We start from the raw sequence: 26,635 nt of genomic DNA, 5'->3' as shown, positions 1-26,635 counted from the left end.
ATCTGGATTAGCAGATTCCTAGCTTAGAAAACATTTGTTCTGCCTTCAGATACATCCTATGAAACCCCAAGCAACCTCCTCTTCTTGCTACTCTCAGTTTGATAAGATGGGGATTGGTAGTGACCTCAAAGATCAATGATGCCCTAGATCAAGAAACAAACATGAAGAACTTTTTCTCAGTTTTTAACAGCCTCAGAGCTGAATTTTTCTCCCACCATTTGATGTAGTAATACACATAGATGCATATGGACTAATCAACATGAGACAATGTGCAAATAAAAGAAAACATGAAAAGAAGCTGACTGCCAGACTTTATGATGAGTCTGAAAGTCATTTGGTTTTACCTAGCATTATAAAGAAGGACTAATTCATAAGTACATGGAGTATTCATCAGTTTACTACTTACCAGAGGTCTGATATATCTGCTCCTGAGTAGACATGCAGTTTTTCCTCTGACTTTGTTGAAAGTTAACTTCATTACATTGTATATAAAGTTAATTCATTGAATGTAATTCTGTATTGTCTCTCTTTTTTTCAGAATGCTTGAGGATGATCTGAAACTTAGCAGTGATGAAGATGAGAACGAACAGGTAAATATATCTGGTAGAAGTGCTTAGACCTTATAATCTAACATAAATTAATTTGATTTATAATTAATTAATAGTCAGTCTATCTTCCTTATTTATTTTTAAGCCACCTAAATGTTCTCCTTCGAGCTAGAGAATCCATTCTCTAGGGGCATGCCAGGGAAGATCTAACTTCTGGTGTCAGTTCACCTCTTAATCATAAAAGTCAGTATTTTTTAGCTGAGATGCACAGAATATAGAAATGGAAATATATCATCCTCTAGGAATTATTTTGTTTTCCTGCCATAGCAATTTGCTAATGGCTTAAGTAGAATTATTCCAAAATTACACTATTTGCACTGTTAAGATGAAATCGTGTATCACTGCTGAATGAAGAAGCAAATGCTTGGACTGGTGTTTGCTGACATCAATCAAAAAGCCCTCAATGACTTGAAAAGGTGTCATCCCTAATGTTAATCCCAAGCAGGAATGACATGGTTAGGTCTACACTGCAAAGTGGAGCCTTAATAACTCTCAGAACATCACTGCTGTTGGGTGGTACACCCATGCCTCTTATCCAAAGGAAATGTCAGGTATGCCAGCAGTTTCATGTTGTTCTCAGTGTCCCTGTGTATTCCTGAGCCCAAATTCCATGTGACTTTCCAACAAGAGGATTCACAGCACAAGCTGCAGACAAACAGGAGTGCACAATAAGGACCATTCATGCAGTTTCTCCAAATTTTGTAGTGCATGGAAAATGTTTTCCCTTTTTGGCAGTGTGGGCTTCATCTCACTCTAAGTAATTAGAATTGATTCAAATCTTCCTAAGCTCTCCTGAATATCTTCTTAAGAAACAGATTATGGTCTGTGTATTTAGGGATTCCAAACATGAGCATTTCCAAACATGTGAAAAATAAATGAACTGTCTGGACAAGAAGCATGCTTAGCTTATTTCTTAAATACCTTGCACTTCAAGGGAAACCTTCACCTTTCCTATGTAGCCCACATACATGTGGTTGCATCTCTGCATTGGGATTACAAATAGAGGTATAGACAAAGTTATATGTATTGTAGGAAACAAGCTCAGAGCTTTTTAGGGTTCCTGAATAAATGTGCCTGTCCTTTATGTTTTTATCACACTGAATCCCAGGGTGGGAGCAGCTCAGCTCTGCTGCATCACTCAGGCATTGCACTGGCAGTGCCTTCACAATATCATTTTAAATAAAGGGGATTTAAAATTGAAAGAAACGTTGATCTGACATTGGTCAGACACGTAAACATCAACAAAGTAACTGGTATGGCTTTTGACTGCAAAATATTTTTTTTTCCAAAATTTTATGAGGTATTAATTCATGAAGACCAGATCAAGGCAATTACAATACATGAATTTCAAAATGTTCTGCTGTGGAACCCAAGGTTAGAAAAAAACTTCATGTTTTTTTTCAACATAGATATTTGGCAATCAAAGGACCACTGCAATTCAGCTTTACACATGTGCTTATTCTGGCAGGTAGAGAAAAGATTAAAATTCTCATCTCAAAACTACACTGGCAGTTTATGCAACATTTCTGTAAGGAAACAGAATTATCATTGTCTTTATAATCTTTCTGATTTGTTCATTTTTTTTTTTTTTTTTTTTTTTTTTGCCATAGGCTTGCAGCCAATGTGAAGCATGAGCTGGCATTTGTTTATTTTTATTAGTAAAACTGCAGTATCTAAAACTCAAGTTTGATATTTTTATCTCTACTCATATTTCAAGGAAACTGGAATCTTTGAAAACAGTGGTCAGTTGGGAGCCCTAAGATTTGTCCTTTGACAGTTGCTAGGGACCCTTCAGCCTTTCCACAGCAGGAGCAGTAGTGACACTGATCCATAAATGAACCTTGATCTCAACTTTCAGTAAATGTCTATAGTATGTGGAGAGAGTATGATAAATCAGCCAGTCTTCTGAGACCACCAGTAGTCCATTTGTCATGGTGGAAGACTGTTGGAAGCTTGTCTGCAAGAAACAAAGCCCTTCTGTCTTATTCTCCCCCTCCTGTGAATGAGCATACTTATTTCTAATCTGTATTGCATTTATTTAGGGGTCCGTGGACCTTGTGCTCTTTCAGGTGTTAAACATCTCCTTCCTTTTCTCTGCGTTGCTGAGGAGAAACCTGACACACATTATAGCTCCAGTCAGTCATATAATTAAGAAGTTGAGCCTGTTTTCTAGATAAGATGATAACTACCAGACTGAAGTCAGTGGAAGGTTTTTATTCTATAGATGGTCTCAGCAGGGCTGGTGTGGTCTATGCTGCCCACTTTTAGCTTCTGCTTTTCAGACAGGGTTTTGAGTATCTGGAAATTGTTCCTAAATTGTTCCTAAGATTTATAAACATGATCTGGAGAGCTCTCCTTAGTGTTAAGTCTTTTTTAGTCAGGCCAAAAAGAGTTAAGGCATGCATGATGATGGTCTGGTAATATATCACCAAGAAAAAGATTCCTGAAAGGAGGCTATACACTGTTGTTTCACCCCATCAGGCTTAAGAGGCTTCAGGATTTGAGAGCAGCCTGGAAATCCAAACTACTTGTGCAAATTGCATGGAAACCTTGTGGTTCCCCTCTGCTTTTAGAGTTCTGGTAGTTGTGTGTCTGGTCGAGAATTGTCAAATGAGTTTCTTTGGGCTGTGATGTGCAGGAGCTCCACTGCAGGTCCTTTCAGACTTCAGGTCTGTAGAGCTTTGGACCATACTGATCTTTGCAATAGAGTAGGAGGCAAGGTAGAAGTCATCCCAGTCCAGCTGCAAATTCCCATTGTCACTTTGTGGGTCTTCCACAGAGTCACCGCAGTTGCCTCCCACGCTCAACACCCCACAATATCTTTGGTGTGGGCACTTTGTAGCTGGCCACAAGACACATGCTTTGTCCCACAGACAAAATGCTGATTCTTACATCTTACTGCAGGTGACTTGGGATTAAAGACAAACAAAACCCGACGGGTTAGGTCTGGAATCAATTTTCATTTACAGCTGAGAAGCAGTTATTGATGCTGCGCTCACAGTTCAATAAAAGATCTAAAGATACAGTCCCTGTGTTTCTCTTTCAATATAAGGAGCATAATCAGTCTCAAATGCTTTTACAAAGAAAATGGTATTGACAGTTTTATTAAAATTGCTATCCTTAAAATTTCAAGTTATCCACAATTTCACCCACTTGAATGATTTTTAATATGCACAGTGACCAACCCAATAGATTTTTATGCTACATATTTGTGTTACCAGGTACACATCTTTTTAATGTATTATTTGAGAGATATTGCTGCATTTAAGCATTGCCTGGACTGTAAACTCATGTAATATTGTAACTGAGAGGAATGTTGGTGTATGCATGAAGATTGCATTCAGAAGTTCTGCTACACAATATTTCTAGATTGGCTGTGAGAGATAAAGTCAAGGCAGATGACAGAAGTTATTAGCAAAACTATTAAATGACAAGGGATTGCAGAGCTGCTAATGTGAACACTCTTCTGTAAGGACAGACAGAGCTTTTAGATGGCTTTATTACTCTGTTTTTAATACTGAGAAATTAGGAAGAGCAGTGAGGATTTTTAATTAGGAGATTGATTCAGCTAAAAGAGCTTAGATAAAACACAGGTTACTATTTTTGTGCTTTAAAGCACCTTTGTATAATTCAAATTAGCTTTGAGCTCAAAGGCATCCGAATGAGTTGTGCCTAGATACAGTATTCTAAGTAGCTGTAGTGTACCTGGTTTTCTTTAACCAGCTCCCCTTTGTTCTTCTGCCTAAGGAATAGTCCTGTTAACCTTTGAAATGGGAACTTATTTTCAAGCACATTGCTACCATTCTGTGTGTTTTTGAACCAAAGAAACTTTGATACTAGTTACTTACCTGCTCTGTTTTCATTATTTTATGTATACAGTGTTTTGGGCAGAACAAATCAATAAGATGTTATTCTTTTCTGTTTGATTTTTTTTTTTCTTCCTTCCCTTACTGATTGCCACTTTATTGCCACTTCTCTGCTAAGCATACAAGCACAAGACAAGCATGTAATCCCTGCTCTATCATTTGTATTTTACACAAACATGATTCTTTTTCACTGGGGTAGTATTGGGTAATTACATACAAAATATTTTGCTTTGAAGCTGAGATGAAAGGTGATAGGCTGGGCTTTGAATTCTTATTGTGCATACTGAGCTTTCAAATCCTTTATTCCAGTTAATTTTTTTTTTAATTTTATGAAATTCTAAGATGCAGAATGCCTTCATCATATCATGTAAACACTTTTTAAAGTGAAACAGTGACCACTTTCCTTGTACCAACAGATATCTTTTCCTTCTGTAATTTCTCTGGCTTTCTAGCAGGATTGTGAACAGGCTGTTTACCTCCCCAAGGTTTCTCTACATTTCCATTTACTTTGTTATCAGCAGAAAAGCTGAAGAACAGCTCTTCAGTAATGACATCAATACTGCACACACAGTGAGAGAGGTCATCTTGTCAGAGCTATAGAAAATCAGATGGATTAGGATGAAACTAGGTGCAAAATAACTTTGATAGAGCCTTTTAATGTAAATGGTTTGCCTGTCATTGGCTTCCATTGAAACCACAGAGTGATACTGCAGAAGTTGCAGCCACAGCAGTGTGTGTTTTGATAAAGAAGCCACATGCCAGTGTTTAAGACTACAGTCATGTTTTCTAATTGTAGGGAAATGTTTTCATTAAGCCATTAATGAAAACAGAAGCTATTAGGATAATACAGTCATTCACCAACCTTGTCAGTCTGTAACCATGAAAAAACCTTTTGTGGAGATAGGTCCCTTCTTGCTACCTCAGTCCATTGTAATTGATATTCAAATTATTTTATTCTGCACAACACCAGTTGAAGCAACCATGTATCATCCGCTGTGTAAAATGAATGTTCCAGCTTACATTAGACAAACATTTGGTAATAAGAGATTTGATGGCTGACAAGGCTAAGGTCATAATTCACATGGCAATTATATAGGCTCATGTCATATATTTGTTTATTATCAACAGAAGCTCTCAGTAACCACTCTGAGATCTAGGCTAAGCTTGCTGCATCTGTGAGTGAAAAGCATGGCATACCACTGAAACACACAGTGTCACCCAAAGCTTTTCACTTGTTCAAATTCATAGAATTTGAATAGTATTTGAATAGAATTTGAATAGTTCAAATTCATACCATTTTTTCCACACACTGGTATTGTGGAGGTGATATGTCAGTGAGGAGTGGGATTAATACAGCCCTCAGGATGACTTGTTACTGTTGTGTGCACAGTACTACACAGCAACATCAATTAGTTTGGCCCTGCAGGTTGCAGCCAAGTTCTTATCTGGGCTTTGGGGCAGCACAGGAGCTGGAGGAACCCAAACTCCCTGACTTGGTAGAGAATGTAATACAGGGAAAGAAAATACTGTCAGGCAAGCAGCTGTAACAAAGGGGGAATGAAATTCTTGAGGTGAAAAGACGGATAAATAGAGCTGTAAGAAGTCCTCTCCTTGCTTTCTCATAAGTAAGCAGGCACATCATAGCCCTTCAGTGCTCTCTTCAAGATATTCTTCTCCTGGGTTTGTTTTTTCATGCCAACAACCTGAAGAGCCAGGTTCTGTCAGCTGCCTCACAAGACAGCATTCATCTGAAGGAGAAGCCTTAAAAACACCTGATGCCTCCATCACTAATTAAATACAAGTGGGAAGGCCAGTTCTTCCTTAGTACAGCTGTAACAATCAGACACTGGAGGTCTGCCAGCCTTTTTGGGGTGGAAGAAAGGGAGATACAGCTTTTGGTTCACAGGAAAGGTCAGGTACTGTTTGTGTGTGCATGCTTGTGGATGGGTATTATTTTTTTTTTGTGAAGGAGGCTTTATTATAAACATAGAAGAAAAACTTACTTCTCCAAGGGCCTCTTGCAATGTATGGCACTTATGCAAAAGCCATATCTTGTTTTGTTAGCAAGCAGAGCAGCAGCAGGTGAGATATTTGATTGACAGAAGCATTGTTGTTGTTAAAAGAAAAGCCAGACTTGACCATACTGTCCTATAAAAATAAATCTGAAGTCTGTGATATCTGCAGGCCATCTCAGTGCTCAACACTCACTAATCCAACCATATAAGAAACATTTTTCTCTCTTTTCCTCTCAAAAGGAGAGTGTGATTTTTATCATGCGTGCCTTGTGAAGTGTTTTGGTAAAGAAAGTGTCTGGCTTTATTACACTGGCCATCTGCAGTGTCACTCTTTTGCAAAAGCTCAAGCAAATGTCTGTGAACTTCAAAATCTAAATTCTTGGGAGTTTTTCACACCAGTAGAGGATAGCACTAGTGCTGGCTTTGAGACTGGGAGGGGTTGCAACAGTATGAACGGGGGGGGACTCATATGTGGCCAGAACAAGTGTAAAGTAGATGATGAAAAGGGCACAATAAATCCAGTAATTAGCTTCTGTCAGCTAGAATAAGGGGAGCAGAAGTGAAAGTTAATCTCCCCTGGAGGTATTCCAGAAGGAGAACAGTAATGAGAATTAAACACCTTAATTTTTCTTACAATGAATGCATCTGCCAGTGCAAGGTTTGCTGGGGTTAGAGGTGCTGCATTCTGTGCCAGCAGGATGAATCTTCCCAGAACAGACCTTGTGCTCACTTGCAGGGACAGGTCAGGACCAGAGTGTGACAGTGGAATTGATTTGGGCAGGGTGTTCTCACAGAGAGTGCCTGTTTTACAAAACCACTGATTTCATGGCAATGCTATTAAGTATAATTTTTGGAGCTGTGTAATTTAGTAATTGGCTAAGTCATCTGAGCAATGTATGAAACCAAACCAAGGTCAGCAAAGAGTTATTTTGTGTGGTTTTACCCCTGTTACCTCTGCTGTCTCTTCGTAATAGATTTAACATTCCATATTGATGTAACATTCAGTGTAAATTAAAATCCTTCAAGTCTTTAGTCCTGCACAGGAAATTAATGAACAACAGCAGCATCTATTCACATCTTCCCAGCTCTACCCCTCCTGGTACTCTTTGACTCTGCCCTTTTGCTTCTCAAGTCCAGGGAGCAGGGAAGAGATAGGATGGAAAAGATAGGTTGGTCTTTGTTGGATGTAGAAGTCCAAATGAGTTTGTTGGGAAGGGAGGCACTCTTCTGTCAGGTACATTGGTACTAAAGTCCAGGCTGTGCCTAAAATAAGTCTCCATGTGAGTTATCTCTGAGATAAGTCTGTTCACTGACAGATAGCCACAATAGTTTGTATTGTTAAGTTCAGCAAAGACACTGAGTAAACTGAAGCCTGTGCCACAAAAGCAATGATGTCTGGAGTACCCCCCTAGGTAATTTAAAACCAGCTCAGGTATGTCTACACAAGCAGCAAACACTCCTCAGAGTGTAGTATGCTCCCTGTGTGTTTCTTTAAAAATATGGAATAGTCCTCCTTCAAGAATAGGAAGTGGTCACATTTTTCATTAGAGATTCCCCTAGTTTGATTTCCACTCTTGGGCTGATGGAAACATAGGGATTTGGGGAAAAAAGATTGACAAAAGGCCAAATATATCTGTGATTTTGTTCAATTAAAAGCAGTTCACTTCCATCAGGGATAAAGGTTACTCCTAACCCACAGCCAGGTTGGTTTAGATTTGGTCAGTTAATCTCTGCTTTTCGTTTTACCCAACTCCACTGCAACAATTGAAAGCAAGTCTCTAGAGTTTCAAGTATTCTTGAGTCTCTGTGAAGCCATGGAAGTTACTGCATTGCTCAAAGCAATGATGAGAAGCTCTCTGTTGTTCATACACAGCAAGAGTTCAGTGAACTGTTTTGATGTGTAGATAACTCATGCTTGGTGGCAATATTTCAGAAAATGGATCTTAGCTGATCCTTCCTGCTTGTTTGGCTACTAAAGGAAAAATACTTCTTAAAAAATAATTCCTGGCAGAGAGGGTATCTACTGTTGGTTTTTGTCCTAGATACAGTGATGTTGGGCTCTTTATCCTTGAGTTGAGACCCAGACCATCACATACAGAATCTCAAATAAAATGTTGCCAGCTTCATGTCAAAGGCAATTAGCAAGAAAGAAATACAATCTCCTCTGTTGACATTCAGGGACAGGTAGAGGAGAGTGCAACCAATGAAGTAAAGAAGAAAAAAAAAAAAAAAAAAGAAACCTGATGCACATATTTATGTGTGTATCATCACATGCTCATCCTTTGGCCCTCTGAGTTTGGGCTTTCTGATTGCCAGCACAATTCTGGGTGGTTTGTTTTGCTGCACACTGCATTCTGCTCCTCCCCAAAAATGTTAGCTAGCACCAACTGCATCATTACAGAATCAGAAATCAATAAATAATGGTTTTTCTTTAATGACTTAGGATTGTAGGTAAGGCATTCTGCTTGAATCAGAGTGTTATCATCAACAAAGATATATGTACATATAAAACAATCTATATAATTCAACTAATGTGGAAAGTTTCTTTAGCTTTACTGGACTGTTGAACTGTGTCTCCAAGGAGCTTCTTCTGTACCTGCAGGACAGGAGAGCAGCGTGGTGGGTTATAAGCTTACTTGTGGCAAGTTGCTTATTCTATATAGTTCAACTAATGTGGAAAGTTTCTTTAGCTTTATTGGACTTTTGAATTGTGTCTCCAAGGACTTTCTTCTGTACCTTCAGGACAAGAGAGCAGCATGGTGGGCTGTAAGCTTACTTGTGTCAAGTTGTTCAGCTATTCGCCCAAGCATACAGAGCTGATAGAAACTGGGATGAAAACTTAAGTTAGATTTGCTCATGGAAGAAGTTAAAGCATGGAGACTTTCCTTCTTCTGCCAACGTGTGTTGGTGGCCATCTGTCTCATGCTGAGGCTCAGCAATTGCTTTGCACAAGTGCCCAGTCCCTGCTTCTGAATCAAGAGTGTGAGGCAGCAGGCTTCAAAAGTACTTTCTGTTTGATCAGACTTTCTCAAATGTAGTAATTTCCCCCTATAATCCTGGGTTCTCAGTTATGCAATGGAAAATGTTTGGGTTTTTTTGTATAGCAGACACTTCCCCTGTAACATCTGACCAAAAATGTAATTTGCTTTCTGCAAATGTCAGTTATTTTACCTTAATGTTTTTCAGCCAGCTCAATGTCAGTTCATTCTCCTCCTTTAGGATGTAGACAGGTTGTGCTGATGGGAGCACATTTTCTGGTTCTTTCCAAAATCCAGTCCACTAATTGAAACTGCAGAAGAAAAGCATCGTATTTCATATTTGGTGATCTTTGTGTAGGATCTGGAAGCAGTTTGTGCTTATTCCCATGTTTAATCTCTAGTGTACTAGTTAAATACCTACTAACAAAATAAGTGTATGGATACATCCATACTGCAGATCAAGTAAACTCAGTGCAGGTGGCACTTGAACCAATGCTGAAACAACTAGCACCAAAATCAGGTCTAATGCAATATAAAAGGTAGGAGTCATTCACTCTTATAAAAGTCATGAGAAAACATCCCTAGGCAAATAATCTCTGCTGAATGATCTTCTGCATTTTAGTACTTTTCATGTATTCTTCATCTTTTCTTTTATTCAACACTAGAGTCAGCCGTTGCAATAAGGTCTTAGAGGGCAGAGGCACTATTATGGAAAACCCATAAATTGTAAAAATATCAGAAGCAAATTACAAATGAAAGTGGAATGACTGTCTAGTTCACTCTGACTTCCATTTTCTAATCATCCTCAATTAGTTCAACACATGTTTTCAAGCTCAAAATTAACAAAGGTCCTGTGATGTAAGTCTCCCATTGAATATTCATAGAATCATAGAATTGGCTGGGTTGGAAGGGACCTCAGAGATCATCAAGTCCAACCCTTGAACCACCGTTGCGGTTGCTAGACCATGGCACTGAGTGCCACATCCAGGCTCTTTTTAAATAGCTCCAGGGACGGAGAATCCACTACTTCCCTGGGCAGCCCATTCCAATGCTTGATCACTCTCTCTGTAAAGAAATTCTTTCTAATATCCAACCTAAATTTCCCCTGGCACAACTTAAGACCCTGCCCTCTTGTCTTGTTGAAAGTCGTCTGGCAAAAGAGACCAACGTCCACCCGGTTACGACCTCCTTTCAGGGAGTTGTAGACAGCAATGAGGTCTCCCCTGAGCCTCCTCTTCTCCAGGCTGAACACCCCCAGCTCCCTCAGCCTCTCCTCATAGGGTCTGTGCTCGAGTCCCTTCACCAGCCTGGTTGCCCTCCTTTGGACCTGCTCCAGGACCGCGATATCCTTCCTGAACTGGGGGGCCCACATTATTCCAGTCCTATTTCTTTCTGGTCTCTTGCAGTAGCATCTCTAACTCAGGGCACCTGTATCATGGTTTAGTGGCCTCATACCTGCTCTGTTTCTGTACACTACTTCTAATGTAGTACTTTTTAATAACATGATATTTAGGAATCACAGAGTTAAACCATCTTCTTCCTTGTAAAGGAATAGAAATATAAGATAAAAAAATAACTCTTAAAACATGTTTGTCTTTGAAATTTCTTAAATTAATAATCAAAAGCTCTCATCACGTCTAGAACAAATCAAACCCAGTCATGAAGATGAGAAGCAGGAATTATTAAATGAGCAGCAAGGCTGATGGAGGCTCAATGAGATCATTTTGTTCAAAGATTAAAGGCGATGAACACTGAAATAGTTGAGGAAGATGGCTATGAACACATCTGACTAGAGCTGCTAAATTCAGTAATGATCAAAAGTTAATTATCAAAGTAGAGAGAAGTACTCAACACAGACAATTTGAGTCAATAGCTAAGCAGCCTAGAAAAAAAGTAATTTGGAAGTATTTTCCTATAATGAAGTTATATAAAAGACACACATTTCAAAGAAACCTGCCCAAAAACAAGATTGCATTTTCCCTGATCAGAGGAGAATAATTAGCTCTAATTGACAGACCTGCTGCACACCAAATATTTTCAAATAATATGTTTCTGCATCAAAGCTTAATGTGTAGAGTAACTCAGTGTCACTTTGATTTTGCCTTCCTTTATCTTCTGCCACTGGGCATGCTCATGAGATTGAAACAAACATGCTTTGAAAAATGAATGAGCAACACCTACAAATACAAACAGAAGGCCAGATCCTGGATTTCTTTCTCAGATGGAGTAACAGGAATTCTGTGACCATTACTATGGTCCCACTCAGAGGCAAACTGAATCCTTTGTAGTAGGAAATGACAGGTTGCTTGACCATCCACCATTAAACCAGGCTGGCATGCAGATTATTCTGAGTTTTTGTAGTATTTATATTTATTTATTTATTTATAATCCCTATAAGTGAGCATCTGTGTGAAGGACATTGTCCCTTCAACATCTATCTTTTCCTACGAGTTAGGAAAGTGCCTTCTCCCAGTAATAAAGGGAAAAAGATACAGAAATTCTCCCAGTAAAAATCTCAAGAAAGCTATGTACTAGAATGTTCCTGGTCCAAGAAAAGAAAATACATCCAGAATTCTTTGACCCTAAAGCTAACACGTTTCTTCCAGTGTAAACTGTTTCCATCAACATAGCTAAGTAGTCAAAAATCAAACATCCAATTTAGACCCCACTCTTCAATATTCTATGACTTTGACATATCCAGTTCTCACTCCCTGCAGTATCTTCATCTTTATTAATTTTTCATGTAAACAGTTTAGCTCACACCATCATGCACATGCTCTCCAGAATATCTTCTGCTTTACTTTCTATTAGAATTGACAGCATTATTATACACTTGTGATCCTAGACACTCTCCACATTTCTTTTTCCTTTATCTGTATTTTTATATCAGTTCTTGGTTAGTGATTTTTGCATAACTGAGGGGGAAAAATTATTTAGATGCAAGTTTCACATGCTTGAACTCAGACTTGTTGTAGTCCAGCTACTTGCTATAGAGAATGTCAAGCAAAATATCACTATACAGTTAAAATACTTCTGCTGTTGTCAAGGGCTGTTCATTAGCTTTAAAAATCATTTTAGTTCCCTGCAGGATGGGACTGGGACTTGGTATTTAGTGGGAGACTTGGGAAACTGAAATGCCATTTTTTATGATGTTTTAATCCGTTTTAAATGAAGCATTTTTATGTTGTTCCGGGTAGGTTATTACTCAGAAAGCTTTCTTAGTTAACATGCTTCTGACTCTGCGTTTGCACATTGACAGCTGAAAAGGGGAGATTTGGGACAGTATCATTGGAAAGAGGCACAACTCACATTATTCCACTAATGAGCAGAGACCCCATTTCATCACAGGCTTCTTTGAGAGGACATAATTATGTTGGGTCTGTTACACATCCTTGTGCAATTTGAAGTTTAGTATTTCCTGAGGTTTAAGTGTTTTACTTAGCAACCCTACTGTACAATTAATATAATTGTTTTCTATCATGCATTAATTGATTTATTCTTTAGATGGGAATATAATCCAAATGAAATAAACACATTCTTCTTTGCACACTGGGAGCCAGCCCAGAGGATTGCTGTTACCCCATCTCAGCTCTCAAACTCTAATTCTTTCTCCCAAATTTGAAACTCACTGTTAGGCATTTCCACAGATTTAAACACAGATTTTATCTTTGTTGTGATTGGAGGCATAAGTGCCAAAGCAGCAGGTATTTGGAAAAATAAGAACCATTGCAGAGTCCAAAGGAAAACTCATTCTGGCAAAATTTGGAACCCAAGTGTGTAGGTCCCAGGGGTTTCAGAAGGTAGTCAGTTTTCATGAAGGATTTAATTCCTCAAGGGTTTTTGTGAGCATTTTTCAGCACTAATACTAGCAGTTCCTCTGTGGGAACCATTTTATTCCAGTCCCTAAGCATAGCAGGTTTCTCATCAAAACCCTTCTCTTCCATTTTGGTAAGCTTTATAAAAATATCTCTGAAGGTAATTAAGCACTTAAACTTCCTTTACTATAATAGGTTTATGGATCAGTTATCTTAATTCTGCCTTTCACTGCTATCCATGCTTGTAATCTTGCTAACCATCTGACCTCTTTCCACATTTAAATCTATTACAGTCTGGATCTGAAAATGCTGGGAGGAATTCTCTGAAATGATCCAACAACACTGGTTTAGCTGAAAGGGATTTTTCAAGCCCGCTTGCATTTAAACATTATTTACCCACTCTGAAAAAAAAAAAATCAGAAGGGGGGGAATGCAAGGTTGGTTCAGATTACATAATTAGACCACGGAAGTATTAAAAAAAAATATAAAAAAATCTCCACTAAAATATTGAGCAGCTTAACCAGTGTGATAGACTGGAGCAGCTCTGCCATCAGTGCCCCCAGCTGTGTTGCTTAGCAACATTTTAATTCAAGAAGAATCGAAGGAGATGAAATCCCCGTGGAGAGGGAAACAGAAATAAGAGGGCCGTTGACAGATGATCTGAGTTGTTTCTTCTAATATACTGTGAAGATCACTGGCTCTTTTCATGAATGATAAATGGACTGTACACAGATCAATGGGTTCAGCAATAAACTGGAACCAGGCTCCATGTCTGAGGTGGTGCAGGCCGAGGGGCCCAAAGATTTACTCATTTAGATGATTTGGAATGTGTTTTCTCAAAGGTTTCACAAGACAAAATTGATATGAACATTTGGTCATCCCTTGCCCTTTTCTGATGTTGGCAAATAAAAACTGTTTTGGAAACAGGGACTGTTCTTTCCTTTATTTTTTCCTGTTGTTTCTTGTTCCAGATAGGGACAGATAGCTTGTGACAAAAGGGACAGACCTCAGAGGGGGCAATGAAGTAATCACCCTGAATCAGTGGTTCCTAAACACTTGTGGCCATTAAAAATAAACAAACAACACTGATACCACTACCTGGGCCAGAAGTATTAAAAACCTGTAGCCCTGTCTCTGAAAGGGTCTGGCTCCTGCAGCCCTCTCCCCGAGCTGGGTTTGTGTTTCTGAAGAGCATCTGCAGGTTGATGTTTGCTTGTGGCTTCATTGTGCTTTGGTGTGTTGCTTAATTGGGTTTTTTTCCCCCCACCCCTCTTCTGTTCACAGGCTGCTGAAAAGACAAAATTGAGAAACATTCCTGTAAAGTAAGTCATCTTTAAATCTGTTTGAAAATGCAACTTGAACAAAGTTGTTGTAATCACTATAAAGACCAGAACAGTAAGAAGGGTGATGAAAGAGATTAATAGAGTTCAGTTTGACCCCAATCATAGCTATAAAAAGGTCAGTATCACTGAGGAAAGCTTTTGATTTCTCCTGTGTCCCTACTGATTGCTCTCCCCAAGTTTCATCCAGTTTCCATAAATTAATGTGTTGTCTATGAATAGCTGCCAAATACTATCACAATCATGCTCAATACATAGTGCTTCTAGCCTTGGGGAGGTTTGTACATGCTAAAAAGATTATGATTTTTAATTGCAATCCTTGAGAAGGTCTGACAGGGGGGAAATAACTAGGAATGTGCCAAATGATTTCTAGACACATGGGAATATTTTGCACCTATGTATCAAGGCTTTGCCATCCTGTTGATTAAGAGCTCTTTCTCACTCTGTGTGTGCATCTCTCACCCCACAGACACAGGGATGTTTCTGCTCTTTATAGCAGGGCTCTGTGAAGGATGAGCAAGCTACCAGGGAGCAATTTCCATGGCATTTTATGAGAAGTTCTTAAATCTTAGGGCAGTATCACCAACGCTCAAACATATATCATTGAATTAAGAAAGTTGCTATATAGATGTCTTGGCTCTTTGAGAAAAAGCATTTTCAGTTAATGTTGCGAGCAGTCTGTGTTTAAATAATTTAAATAGTTTAAAATTCTGTTTAAATAATGACTACTCCAGGCTTAATGGTCTCTTATGTACAAATAAAACACATTTTTAGCTTCAGTAGGTAATCATTGCTATTTAACTAAGTCCCAGTAACTGTATAATCCCGTTTCTTTTTATAGTAGTTTGCTGATCATCCTGACTTTTAGAAAGGAGTGGTTTTGTGTTTGTAAGAACATGAACTAACAGGACCCTGAAATCATTGTGGTTTAGCATGCATAACAAAAGAATACAGTTCGTCTTCTCACTTGGCTTCCATTATGTATAGTCATTTACACCTTAGAAAGTGAACACCAACTGGATGTGGAGCACTCCTTGGAGTGATTAAGCAAGATGCAAGATAGTCATAAATCGCTCTCTCTTTATTCATTCTTTCACTCAATCTGATAAAAATTAGAAATAGGATCCAGTGGGGACCTGATAGCACATGAAACTTCTAATAAGACAAGAGACCTTTCTTGCCTAGAGGGCTAGCTCAAATTCAGTGCAAGCTGAATTAAAGTCATTGTTAGCTGATGGTTGTTTAATAGAGAGTGTGAAATGATCTGTTTTTTCACCTCACATTCTAGAGGATCCAGGAGTTGCAAGGTGATTAGAGTTCTGGGGAACAAGTCCAAAATAATTATCATTCATTCACTTCTTTTTGAATGTTTTAAGTCCGTTTCCCAGGAATGGCTCATCTGAATTGAGTTTTCCTGCACATGACAGAGATATTGAGCCTTGCAGTCATTAAACAGCATGTATGTGACCAAAAAAATTGGGAGGAGTGGGAAAGGGTGGGTTAAGTGAAATCATTCCTTTAGGAAACTTGAGTAATTCTAACATTTTGAAATGGAGGAAGGCCAGATGGACAGCCTCGCTCTTTCCACCTACATGTGCACATCTCATCCTGCCATGTTTCCCTCACCTGGTTAATTAACATCTCTTCAACTATGTTCATGGTGACAGCTTCAATTAGTACTGTAGGAAATCCATTATCCATATTAATTACATATTAAAACAGTTGAGAAATCTGCCTAGTACTTTTCAATGCCATGTAACTGTCTAAGGTACCTGTATACAATTACATGGTATGGTAAAATATTGCCTCTTGGGGCAAAAGTAAGATTATTGTCTTTAAGATGGCAGTAGTAGATGTGGATTACATTTATATAAGCATCACAGCCACGGTTAGTACAGCTCAGCCTTGTCTAGCTTTTAGTCCTTGCTTTTGTAGCTCTCAAATGTCAAAGAGAATTTCACTTGAATTTTAATGTTCTTCAGCTATGCAAAATAAAGTTAGTAGCTCCCATTGTCATAAGGGTTGAAAGCTGTACAGATTCCTTCTACCATATGTGACTTATCACATACATTTTAAAGAACACATTTCTGTTATTAAGACATATCTGATAGTACACTTCTGAAAATGTGAATTGCTTTTGGCTAAAAGCCCTGCACTAGTAAGTTGAGTTGAACCTAACTGCAGTTGACATCTGTTACAATATATATATATATATTTTACATATATAAACATACAAATAAAATATTCACAGTTGTCATTAGCATAAAAAATTTCCTTGTTTTCACTTTGTGGTGACATAGATCTTGTGTCCCCAAACTGGCATCAGAAATCACTCCCTTTTAAAGGCTGTGGTTTATGTAGAGTCCTTGGACAAGGCCTGTTCAAGATGTTAGCTTAGGAGCGTGACGAAGATTTCTGCGTAAATGGTCCATTTAGTTTTCATTGCTCAGTTTATTAATGTTGCTGGCTTAATGTTCAGGAGGAAGTTTACTGTTCTTTTTGGCTTGCTTAATCCCTCCAGCACTTAACACTTATGGAGGAAAAAAAAAAAACCAAAACAAGGAAGTTGTCTTACTAGAGTTCAGTAAGGCAGCCAGGCAGATGGTCTCTTAATGTCCAATTGTCTCTACATGCTTAGACTGACTGCTGGGAGCTTCCTGAGGGTGAGGTGTAGGCAAGTGACATTTGGCTTCTTCAGAAGACATTTTTTTAATGAGGACACATCCAGAGGAAATAATCTTCTCTATATATGCTGCTATTTGATCAAGAGCTGGGAGAACAGCAATATCCTTCAAATTCAATGGCAGCTTTGGTATGAAACCCAACTGAAGGTCACGCTTCCCAGATATGTTCCCTGACTTGGGTAGGCAGTGGGAACACAAATCAGCATAGGGCCTAGAGGAATCATGCATGTTGACTTGATGCACATCACTTGACTTTTGTTAGTGGATTGAGCTCCAGGATCTCCTCAGATTCAGGCACAGTCAGTTTTATGCCTCACTGTCAAGTATGAATGCACTTGGCTTGGCCTGTCTGTTGGACTTGTCTCTCCACTGACATAGACTGAAGGCCAGCTAATCCAGTGCTAATCCAGTGGCAGAAGGTAGAGAAAGAAGAGCAGCAATTACAGAAGCATCCTCCCAGCCTTCCCACACAGCTTTTCACATTTACATAACCACACATCCTGTGGTAAGGAGGTACCAATAAACTTCTCCTCCATGCAAAATCTCTTTTGAAATGTCTTTGTACTTCATATCCCCACAACATCCTGGGGTATTGAGCACCCTGGTGTGTCAAAAAAATACTGTCTTTTGTTTGACTTCTACCCTTTTCCTTATCTATTCATCCACACAAGCCATTCTTCTTACACAAAAGAGCAAATGATTGCTCACTGTTCTTGATTACGTATCTGTGTTGTATACATCGAGTCTCCCTACTCAAAAGCTACTAATGATGTTGTTATCCCTTAACTGTGTAAGCCCAGCAGTGAGCTAAGACAGACACAAGGCAAGCCTCAAAGACAGTCGTTAGGAAGATAACTTGTTTCTTTTCACTGTTTTATATATTAAAGAGATAAATTCTTTGCGTGGCAATGCCCTTCTGACTGAAAACTGGAGCTAATATGACTCTAAACAATGCTCAGATTACAGTCCCTTATGAACACAGCCAGATGGATTTCATGGTAGAATGCTGGCATGTGAAAGAATGATTTGGCTGAAACCTGATGTCGTCCAACACTAGAAAATAAGACAAATTTTTCAATAGAGAAATAATTTTTTTTAAGTGGAAAATGAATGAGAGGGTCCATATCGTCCATGAGCTGCTGTAGAACTATGAAAATACTGGAATTCACTTCTTGCATCAGGGAAGAAAACATTGCCTTCCTTGAGTGTCCTTTTTACCGTCTTCTTTTATAGTTGCTTTAAAAATCTTCAATAGGAAGCAATGACATTTTCTCCAAACACCTGCATATACTTAAATTTGCTGTAGATTTAATGACTTCCAGAAACACGTTTTGGGATTATAGCTTGTGTTAAAATCCTGCTGCTTTTTATGTTTTCAAAATATGTTTGTTCTCCATCAGCCACAAGTTTGTTAACCAGAAAGTCTTCTGGTGTTTATTGCCTTTTCCTGCCATGAAACTCATCTTCTGCTCAGAAGGGCATCTGCCATGACTTTGTATGGTTTTCTTTCCCAACCATCATTGGCAATGCAATCCATTAACATTTGATATCTTGACATTTCAATTGACCTCTCATTTGCAAAGCGCAGTGGTATTTTTCCTGGCCTTTTCATCCTTGATTATACATGGGATAATTCTAACTGTGTCTACTGACTGCACTTTAAAAAATATCTTTGTTTTACCATCTGGAATTGCATCTAGTTTCTCCCTCCCTGGACAAACCTTGCTCTGCATGGAAGGTCTGAGGTCTAAGCAAGTCATGCAGAGCCGGAGGATTTTCTTATTGACTCACTAAGCGGGAGGGCAGGCAGGTCAGACTCTGAGGGTCATTTAATGTATGCTGTAATAGTAGTAACCATAAACAGATCTTTTGCTCCCTTTGGCAAAACTGCAGGCCAGCCAGCTAGGTCTGAAGGTTGATTTGTCTTTAGCCAGTCAAATCAGGCCCTTGTAACCAGCAGAGGTATGAAAGGGGCACTGTGCTGTTGGTACGCATGCTGAGCTCTTCCACTTCAGGGTTTCTTGTGTCCTGTAGTTTAAAAAAGAAAGAAAAAAAAAAAAGTGTGTCACTCCTAGGTTGAAAAAGCCTCCCACTCATGGATAATTGTAGGGGAAGATGACCAAATATACATCTATGCATGTGTATATATACATACATACATACATATGGACCATAGGTACCAATGGACGTTTGTGTTATGTGTGCCAAAAAGGGCATTTGCTAAAGGACTCAAAAAGAATCAAAGAATTAAAGAATCAAAAAGCCCAAACCTGCTACAGCTCTCATTCTCAGTAAAACTCCCAAGTAGTTTCCACACTACCACTTGTTAGTCGCTGCTTCTAAACCTTCCTTCCTGATCTTTCTCCTCAGACTATTTCTGGAGAACTAATAAATCAGCCAGCACCAATTCAATTAGTTCTAAAAATCCATTACAACACAGTGCCTAAACTGCCTGCCTATATTCATTTCTGGAAGAAATCCATTCATATTTATGTGTTAATACTTTAAGTCTAGCATGTGAAAGCACTCAAATCCCCAGTAGAAATCCTGGAAAAACGCTGCTTACAGGCAATTATGGACAATGTTCTTTAGCTCCTGATCCTCCTATTCTATCCACTCAGACATCTACACAGATGCAGAGTTCAGCCAGTGGGATCATTATATTGCATTAATAGTAAAGTCCTTCCAAAAAGTCACAAACCCCCCAAATAGCACTGTTTCTGCAAGCTGGGGAATGTGACTGCATAGACGTGCAACACAACAGGTTGGCACCTGCAATGTCACTGGAAACCAAGGCTCAAATGCTACTGTTGGTTTCCAATAAATTTTATTTAGTAGGACTACGTTTTCTCAGCAGAATGTGAACCCTAGAAATGTTGCAAAGGATTATTTTACTCTTACAAGGAAAAGGTTATTGTTGGCAATGGATTAGAGAACTGCCGCTTTTAAACTGTTAGCAAAGAAACATACATATTAAATCCTTTTTGATTATATCACATTAATCCCTAAATACTGATTTTCATGTAAATTTTGACTCTTGCAAAGCTCTGACAATGCAGCTATCCCCATGGGGTTTTATCAGAGCTCAATTGCTTCTTTAGATCTTTTTTCCTTTTTGCAGTACATTTTGCTTTATTCCAAAGTCATCACAGCAGCAGAAAGATGTAGTACTTCAGACACAAAATAATAAGTCCATTTAATATTTTACCTTTACTTTCTGAGTTTGTTCCTGTGACACATCTTGTTAGATATATTTTTATCAGTCCAAAGGATAGCCACAGTAGGACTATTTTTATTTCTAGGGAAATGATGCATGATAACTACTGGCAGTGCCCAAAACAGTAAATCAGTCCTATTCCAACCACAGAATCTATCAAAAGTCTGTAGCCTGTGGTAATAAGTTATAATTTAGTTGACTAGCAGTTTGGTTGGATTTAAAACTGTACAAATGACTCACATCAGCTAAGTCCTGAAATATAAAATAGTTTGTGCTTTATTAAGGTTTTCAGCTACCACCACAACAGGTACCTAGAGAGAACACAGATTTTTCAGATAGTCTCAATCCATATTTATAGTGAAATGTTTCCAACTTGATTGTATAATTTATAGTAGGTGGTTAAATTACCACACGTCCTCTGTGTAGTGCACAATGTTTGCTTGCAAGACAAGGAGATGAACAGACTCTGAGAGCTCATTTCATCTCATCTCATTTCATCTCACACAAATCTGAGCACACACCATCAATACCAAGCACCGCTGGCTCTAGCAGCCAGCGTGTTCCCCAAAGCTGCCAAGCCAGGCATGTTGCTCAGTAGCCATCCCAAAACTTGAGACATCTAGAGAAACCTTCTCTTTTGTGAATTTTTTTCTTTTTTACAGGGATTTAAGTATGCTAGTTGAGCACAGCTAGTCATGCATTTGTTTAAAAGTTACCAGCAGCCTTGTAGCTGGACAAAAAGAAGTATTTCCAGTATTTTAAGTGCATCACTTGTCAAGATTAAATTTAGGTCAATTTTAAAAACTTGTGAAAAAGTGAAATTTTGATTTAAACAAAGCTTTTTCCCAGCCTGGTTCATTCTTTTGACAGCATCAAAAGTTAGGTAGGGTCAATAATTCTTCTGTTTTAGCTTGTATTCACTGTTGACCAAAGAAGGACCACTCCTTCCTCCTCTTTTATGCTGTGGTTTTGATAATTTTACATTTTATGTTTGTTGTTCCAATTGTTATTTTTAATTTTGAGTTACTTAGCATTTATTTAAACAATTATTTGAAGTGTTTGCTTTGGGCCTTTTCTTAAGTAACAGCTATTTCCTGCCTGTGATCTTTTTGAATTAATGCTTTTAAAGTAGGTTTCTGAGCAATTAAGATATTGCAATGAAGTAACAAATGCTAGCAAAATGGAAGGAAAGGCTTCATCCTGGTATAAATGATAGAAGCTTTTCTGCTGGTTTAATACAGCTGGCTTAATCCAGCACAGGAGTCCAGCATCAGACCTCATACCCCTGAATTTCACTGTTACAATTGTTTTTTGCTGCTCAGAGATAAGTAACAAGAGCAAAACTTTAGGTACTTGTAGTGTCAGTATACGACTGTGTGGTTTATTTAGGTTTGAACACATGCAAAACACTTTCCAGATGAAGATCCCTGCCTTGGAGAACCTGGGAAGAGGCAGTGGATAGAGCTACCAGGCTATGGGATTTAACTGAGGATGTCTTTTAAATTTGTAGGCCTGTATCTGCTTTCTTTTAGACTTCAAACTCCACTATTTCACTGGCATTTTACCTAATTTTACATCTGTGTGTGTGGAGAATGAAGTTTTCCTGCTCTTTCTGGCTTGTGGCTTTGTGGCAGTGGATCTGCCATGATTTCCTTCTGCCAAGGTTTCCTCTGCCTTGTGGGGTCATGAAAATAGGGCAGAATCAAGGTGGTGCTCTTTGCTCTCACCTTTTACATACCCAAATAAAGGACCTGCCATGCAGCAAACAGTTCTTTATTATGGCAAAGAGTAAGTGAAATAAAATAAAACCATGTGCCTTTCATGCTTTTTTTTTTTTTTTTAAAGTACAACCAAAAGAAAATAATGATCTTGTGCTAAGTGAGAGAAGTGGGAAAAATGCAGTCATTTAGTATAGATGAATACAAAAGAGAGGTAAAAGCTAGATAATGTTTCAGGAAATAACACTGCTACAAGGTTAATTTTGCCTAGTACAACATTTCCTAGTATTGAATTGCCTGGTATACTCCCTCAGGGATTGCTCCTGTGCTTGCAATAATCAAGGCTGGTTTTATTGGAAAATCACCTCTGGATGAGAGACATACTCTGGAGAGAACTTTGCATGGGTACAAATAGGTTTTTGGTGCCAGTGCCATGTTGCCCAGGCCAGCTCAGTTATAGTTCCCAATCTGTCTGTGCATTCAAGCAGCAAATTCATTAGCAACCCTTCTGGCAGGATAGAAAAATAGACATATTAGGGAAATTTCCTTTGAATTGTTTTCAGGATTTGTTGGATAACAGCTCAGTAACCGAATTGCGCCGCCTAACAGAAACATTCAATATTTTTATTAATAGTGGCAGGAAAGCTGCAGATATTCCTTTAAGTGCAGAACGCTTTAGCATAACACTATGTGACTTGCAAAGATCAGGGATGAAAGAAGAGGTTAGCATTGGTGAAGAGGGGTTGCTCGTGATGTCTGAGCTGATTTTTGTTTTGTGTTGTGTGTCGAGCCTGTGCTGAGCCACGTAACTCTTACATTACAGATGTAATAAATGTCCAAGCATCAGCTCATCCGTCAGACCCTGCCAGTTTGCTGGCTCTTTAATTGTAGAAGTGGGCCATATCTTGACAGCACTGCATTCTCTCTAACTGGGGGACCTAAGTTCAGATAGATGTAGCAGCTTCCAGGCCTTGTCAAGTGGAAAGTGAGCATATTGTAAACAGAGAGCGTTTTGCCTCCAGCTGGGAGGAGGGACACGTGGAGCGCCCGCCTAACAGGGTCCTTCACTGACCTTGGAGTGACTTTGAGTGTGGGGAGGCTGGAAGAGTGCTGGGAAAAGACTGATTCAGAGAGACAGATGAGTGAGGAAGAAAAATCAAGGAGATTGGCACAAGGAGAGCGGGGAAAAAAATCCTTCTAAAGAAAGCAGGAAAAATTTTTACGCTCAAGGCCGTCCCCCAGCCCTTATAATCAGGATTGTCTGTGCCACAAACCAACAGCAGGGAGAGGAAAAAATGCTGGATGCAGCTTTTAAGTCTGAGCAGAAGCTAGTGTTCTGCTGGGGAAAAAAAAAAAAAAGCACATGGACCAAAATTATTAAATTAATTACACTAAACTCCAGGAACGGAAAAAGCTAAAAATTAGGATTGTGGGAAATAATCTGTATACTCCTGCTTCCTAATTCCTATTGTCTTCTTGATTGTTTCCCTGTGAAGAGTAAAGCCACTCTCAGTATCAGTCATAGTAAGCTATTTAGAGGCAGAAATAAGTGGCATATGGCTTAGCACTTTTGGGTCTAGCAATGAAGTAGCAACCTTCTGCAGTACAACTGTAGTTGGGTTCCCAGTGGGCTTCACTTTGATGATGAGATATATTGAGTTCCCTGAGTCATTCAGAGACAGCAGAATTTCATACAAGTTGCTGTTAGCTTCCTCTCACTTCATTTCAGTTTTCAATAACCAGTGTCATTACATGTAACAGTTTCTTCATCATGAAACTTCTTGTCAAATCAGATTTGTCTTTCAAGTAGGAGAGCACTGTGAAAAGTCTTCTTCCAAAATACTGATTTCTGGAAAAAAAATCTTACCAAAGTGAAAATGTGAGAGATTATTTATTTATTTATTTATTTCTCTTAAAGACTCTTTGGTGCCAAATCATTCAGAAATACTCACAAAAAGGCTTTAGTCTTGCATTTGGGGATGGTATTAGTACTCTTTACAGGGTTTACATCAACTGCTCGCTGAAGTCTTAAGTAAGCAGAAAGTATTTTTTGCAGTCATATTTGAAACTGAAACTATGGTATTTAAAGCAAAGTTCTACGTAAGTGGAATTATATCAGAGGAGAATTTAGTCTTCAGATATTAAATGATCCCTTCCTATTTCAGCACAGCAGCTGTTAAATACTAATGTGATCTGCTGACACTCAACTGCTCCTTTCCTGGTACTTACCTTCTCTCCATCAGCTCAAACCCTGTCCCTAGGCAGGGGAGAGGCATCTGTGCAGGCAGATGGAGGGAGCCAAGTGCTTTGCCCACTGGAGAACAAAGGCATGGGTCCTCCTGGAGGTCAGGGTAGAGGGAAGGGAAGGGAGAAACTCAGACAGTAAACATCCCAGAACATGCATCATGAAGTCAAGTGTCTGCCAGCTCTGTCAGATTTATTTCCGGAGAAATCTGTTGTCTTAGAGAAACTTCTACTTGTGGTGATGCTTAAAGCTGTATCCTCCCCAATGGGCTGAGATCTCAGTTTGCTCTTTGGTGCCCCTTCTCTGTAATGTTTCCAAAGGGTGGAACTCTTTGAAGTCCCACCCATGTCACACAACCTGGACATTGAGCCTCACCTGGCACCTTGCCCTGCAGACCTTCCACTCATAGGGAGTGGGATGCCAGAGAGCATCCCAGCACAAGCAGTGTTTCTAAAAAAAAAATAAATTATGGGTCACACTTTGATGATGAAGCACTTGCTGTGATTCACAATTAGTCTTAATAAGAAGAGAGACTGCAGACAAATGTCTCACAGCTTTATAAGCCTGACATTTACCAAGCAGCAAAGATGATCTGGCTCTCTGCATCACATATCCAAGACTGCCCATCCCATAGTTTTATTTCTTGGCAGTTTCCTACAATTTTGTGAAATGGGTTTTTTTTTTTAATGTGACAAAGTCACTCCAATTACACAGTCATTATAAGTTTTGCCAAGGTTGACTATGGATCATTTTGTGTTCATTAGAGCACAAAATTAGAATTTTCATTGCAGCAACTGTAAACAGTATTGGCTCAAAGGAATCAAACTTTTTTCCCCCCCATAAACTCTTGGATGAGTAATAACTGAAAACTCTCATGTTTCTTTTAAAGATTTTATTTTTTTTTTTTAACTGTCTTCTGGGTTGTTGGATTTTTTCCTTCTTCTTTCCAGCCCTTGATATATTTGTTTAACTGAATAACCAGTTCCATTCAGAGTGATGGCATTGGATGAATGAGCAGGTGCAGTCAGCGTGTTTCTAACCCTGTGAATATATTATTCCTTCAACTTCTTCAATGTCATAGCTTGGTGCTTGTCACTTTAGACACAGGCAGGGCAGTAAAAACCAGAAATGGGCTTCAGAAAATAACCCCCTTTCAGAAAATACTTCATCATCTGCTTAAGTCCCATTAAGCTTTCACTTAAGTAATCTTAGATTTGTTTCTTAAGTAATAATTAACTTTTTTATTTAATATTCTCATGCATTTATGAATATGTGTGATTGAGGTTTTTTCATCATACTGACATAAATATAAAAAAATTGCATCATAACCAATCATTTTACATATTAAAAAATTAAGCAAATGGAAAATAAATCCAGCACAGTGTATTTCAAGCACTGGAGTAGAAACAGAAGGGTTTCTGGCAAAATCCAGACTATCAAAAGCTTTCTGAAATAGCACATTTGTATTTAGTATAATAAGATCCAGAAAAGCAGCTTGGGCAGAATGAGGTTACATTTTTCATTTGTTTTTAATAGTAATTTATTTCAGGTTAGTTTAACCTTCTTATTGCTGATTTAGCTCACTAGAAACAATAACATATTAAGTAGTGAGAGACTGCTTTGTACAAAATGTGACAAAAATGTCTCATTTGCTAATTTTTGGGGCTGAAAGTGAATGTCTTCTCTACCTTCCTTCTCTGTCTGGTAAGATCAGGGAATTTGTGCTGCTCCTTCCTTGTGCTTCACTTGGAAGAATTTCTATGTAAAACCTGGAGCTCCAGTGGATGGGGACAACAGACATAAAGACAGATCTCTTCCTCTTAAAGAAAAGTGTTTAAGAAGATAATGTACTATTTGCATTCCAAATTTGCCATTAACACCCCATGAACACAGGCAGAAAGGGACCTGGGAGTCTGGACTGACAGGAAGCTGAACAGGAGCCAGCAGTGTGCCCAGGTGGCCAAGAAGGCCAATGGCATCCTGGGCTGGCTCAGGAACAGCGTGGCCAGCAGGTCCAGGGAAGGGATTCTGCCCCTGTACTCAGCCCTGGTGAGGCCACAGCTTGAGTCCTGTGTCCAGTTCTGGGCCCCTCAGTTTAGGAAGGAGATTGAGGTCCTGGAGCAGGTCCAAAGGAGGCAACTGGGCTGGT

At 38.9% G+C, this 26,635-nt stretch overlaps 1 protein-coding gene across 3 annotated transcripts in view; it reads left to right on the top strand.

Moving 5' to 3' along the window:
• AFF2 (AF4/FMR2 family member 2) overlaps positions 1-26,635 on the top strand; it is a 330,337-nt gene that overhangs the window by 241,968 nt on the left and 61,734 nt on the right. For all 3 annotated transcript variants that reach the window (XM_030449005.1, XM_030449004.1, XM_030449003.1), the window contains 2 exons: positions 539-590; positions 14,567-14,604. In XM_030449005.1, coding sequence (XP_030304865.1) covers positions 539-590; positions 14,567-14,604 — 90 coding nt within the window. The remainder of the gene's footprint in view (positions 1-538; positions 591-14,566; positions 14,605-26,635) is intronic.

This window comes from Calypte anna, chromosome 4, assembly GCF_003957555.1.
Source record: "Calypte anna isolate BGI_N300 chromosome 4, bCalAnn1_v1.p, whole genome shotgun sequence".
NCBI lineage: Eukaryota > Metazoa > Chordata > Aves > Apodiformes > Trochilidae > Calypte > Calypte anna.
This window is presented reverse-complemented; position numbering and strand designations above follow the sequence as displayed.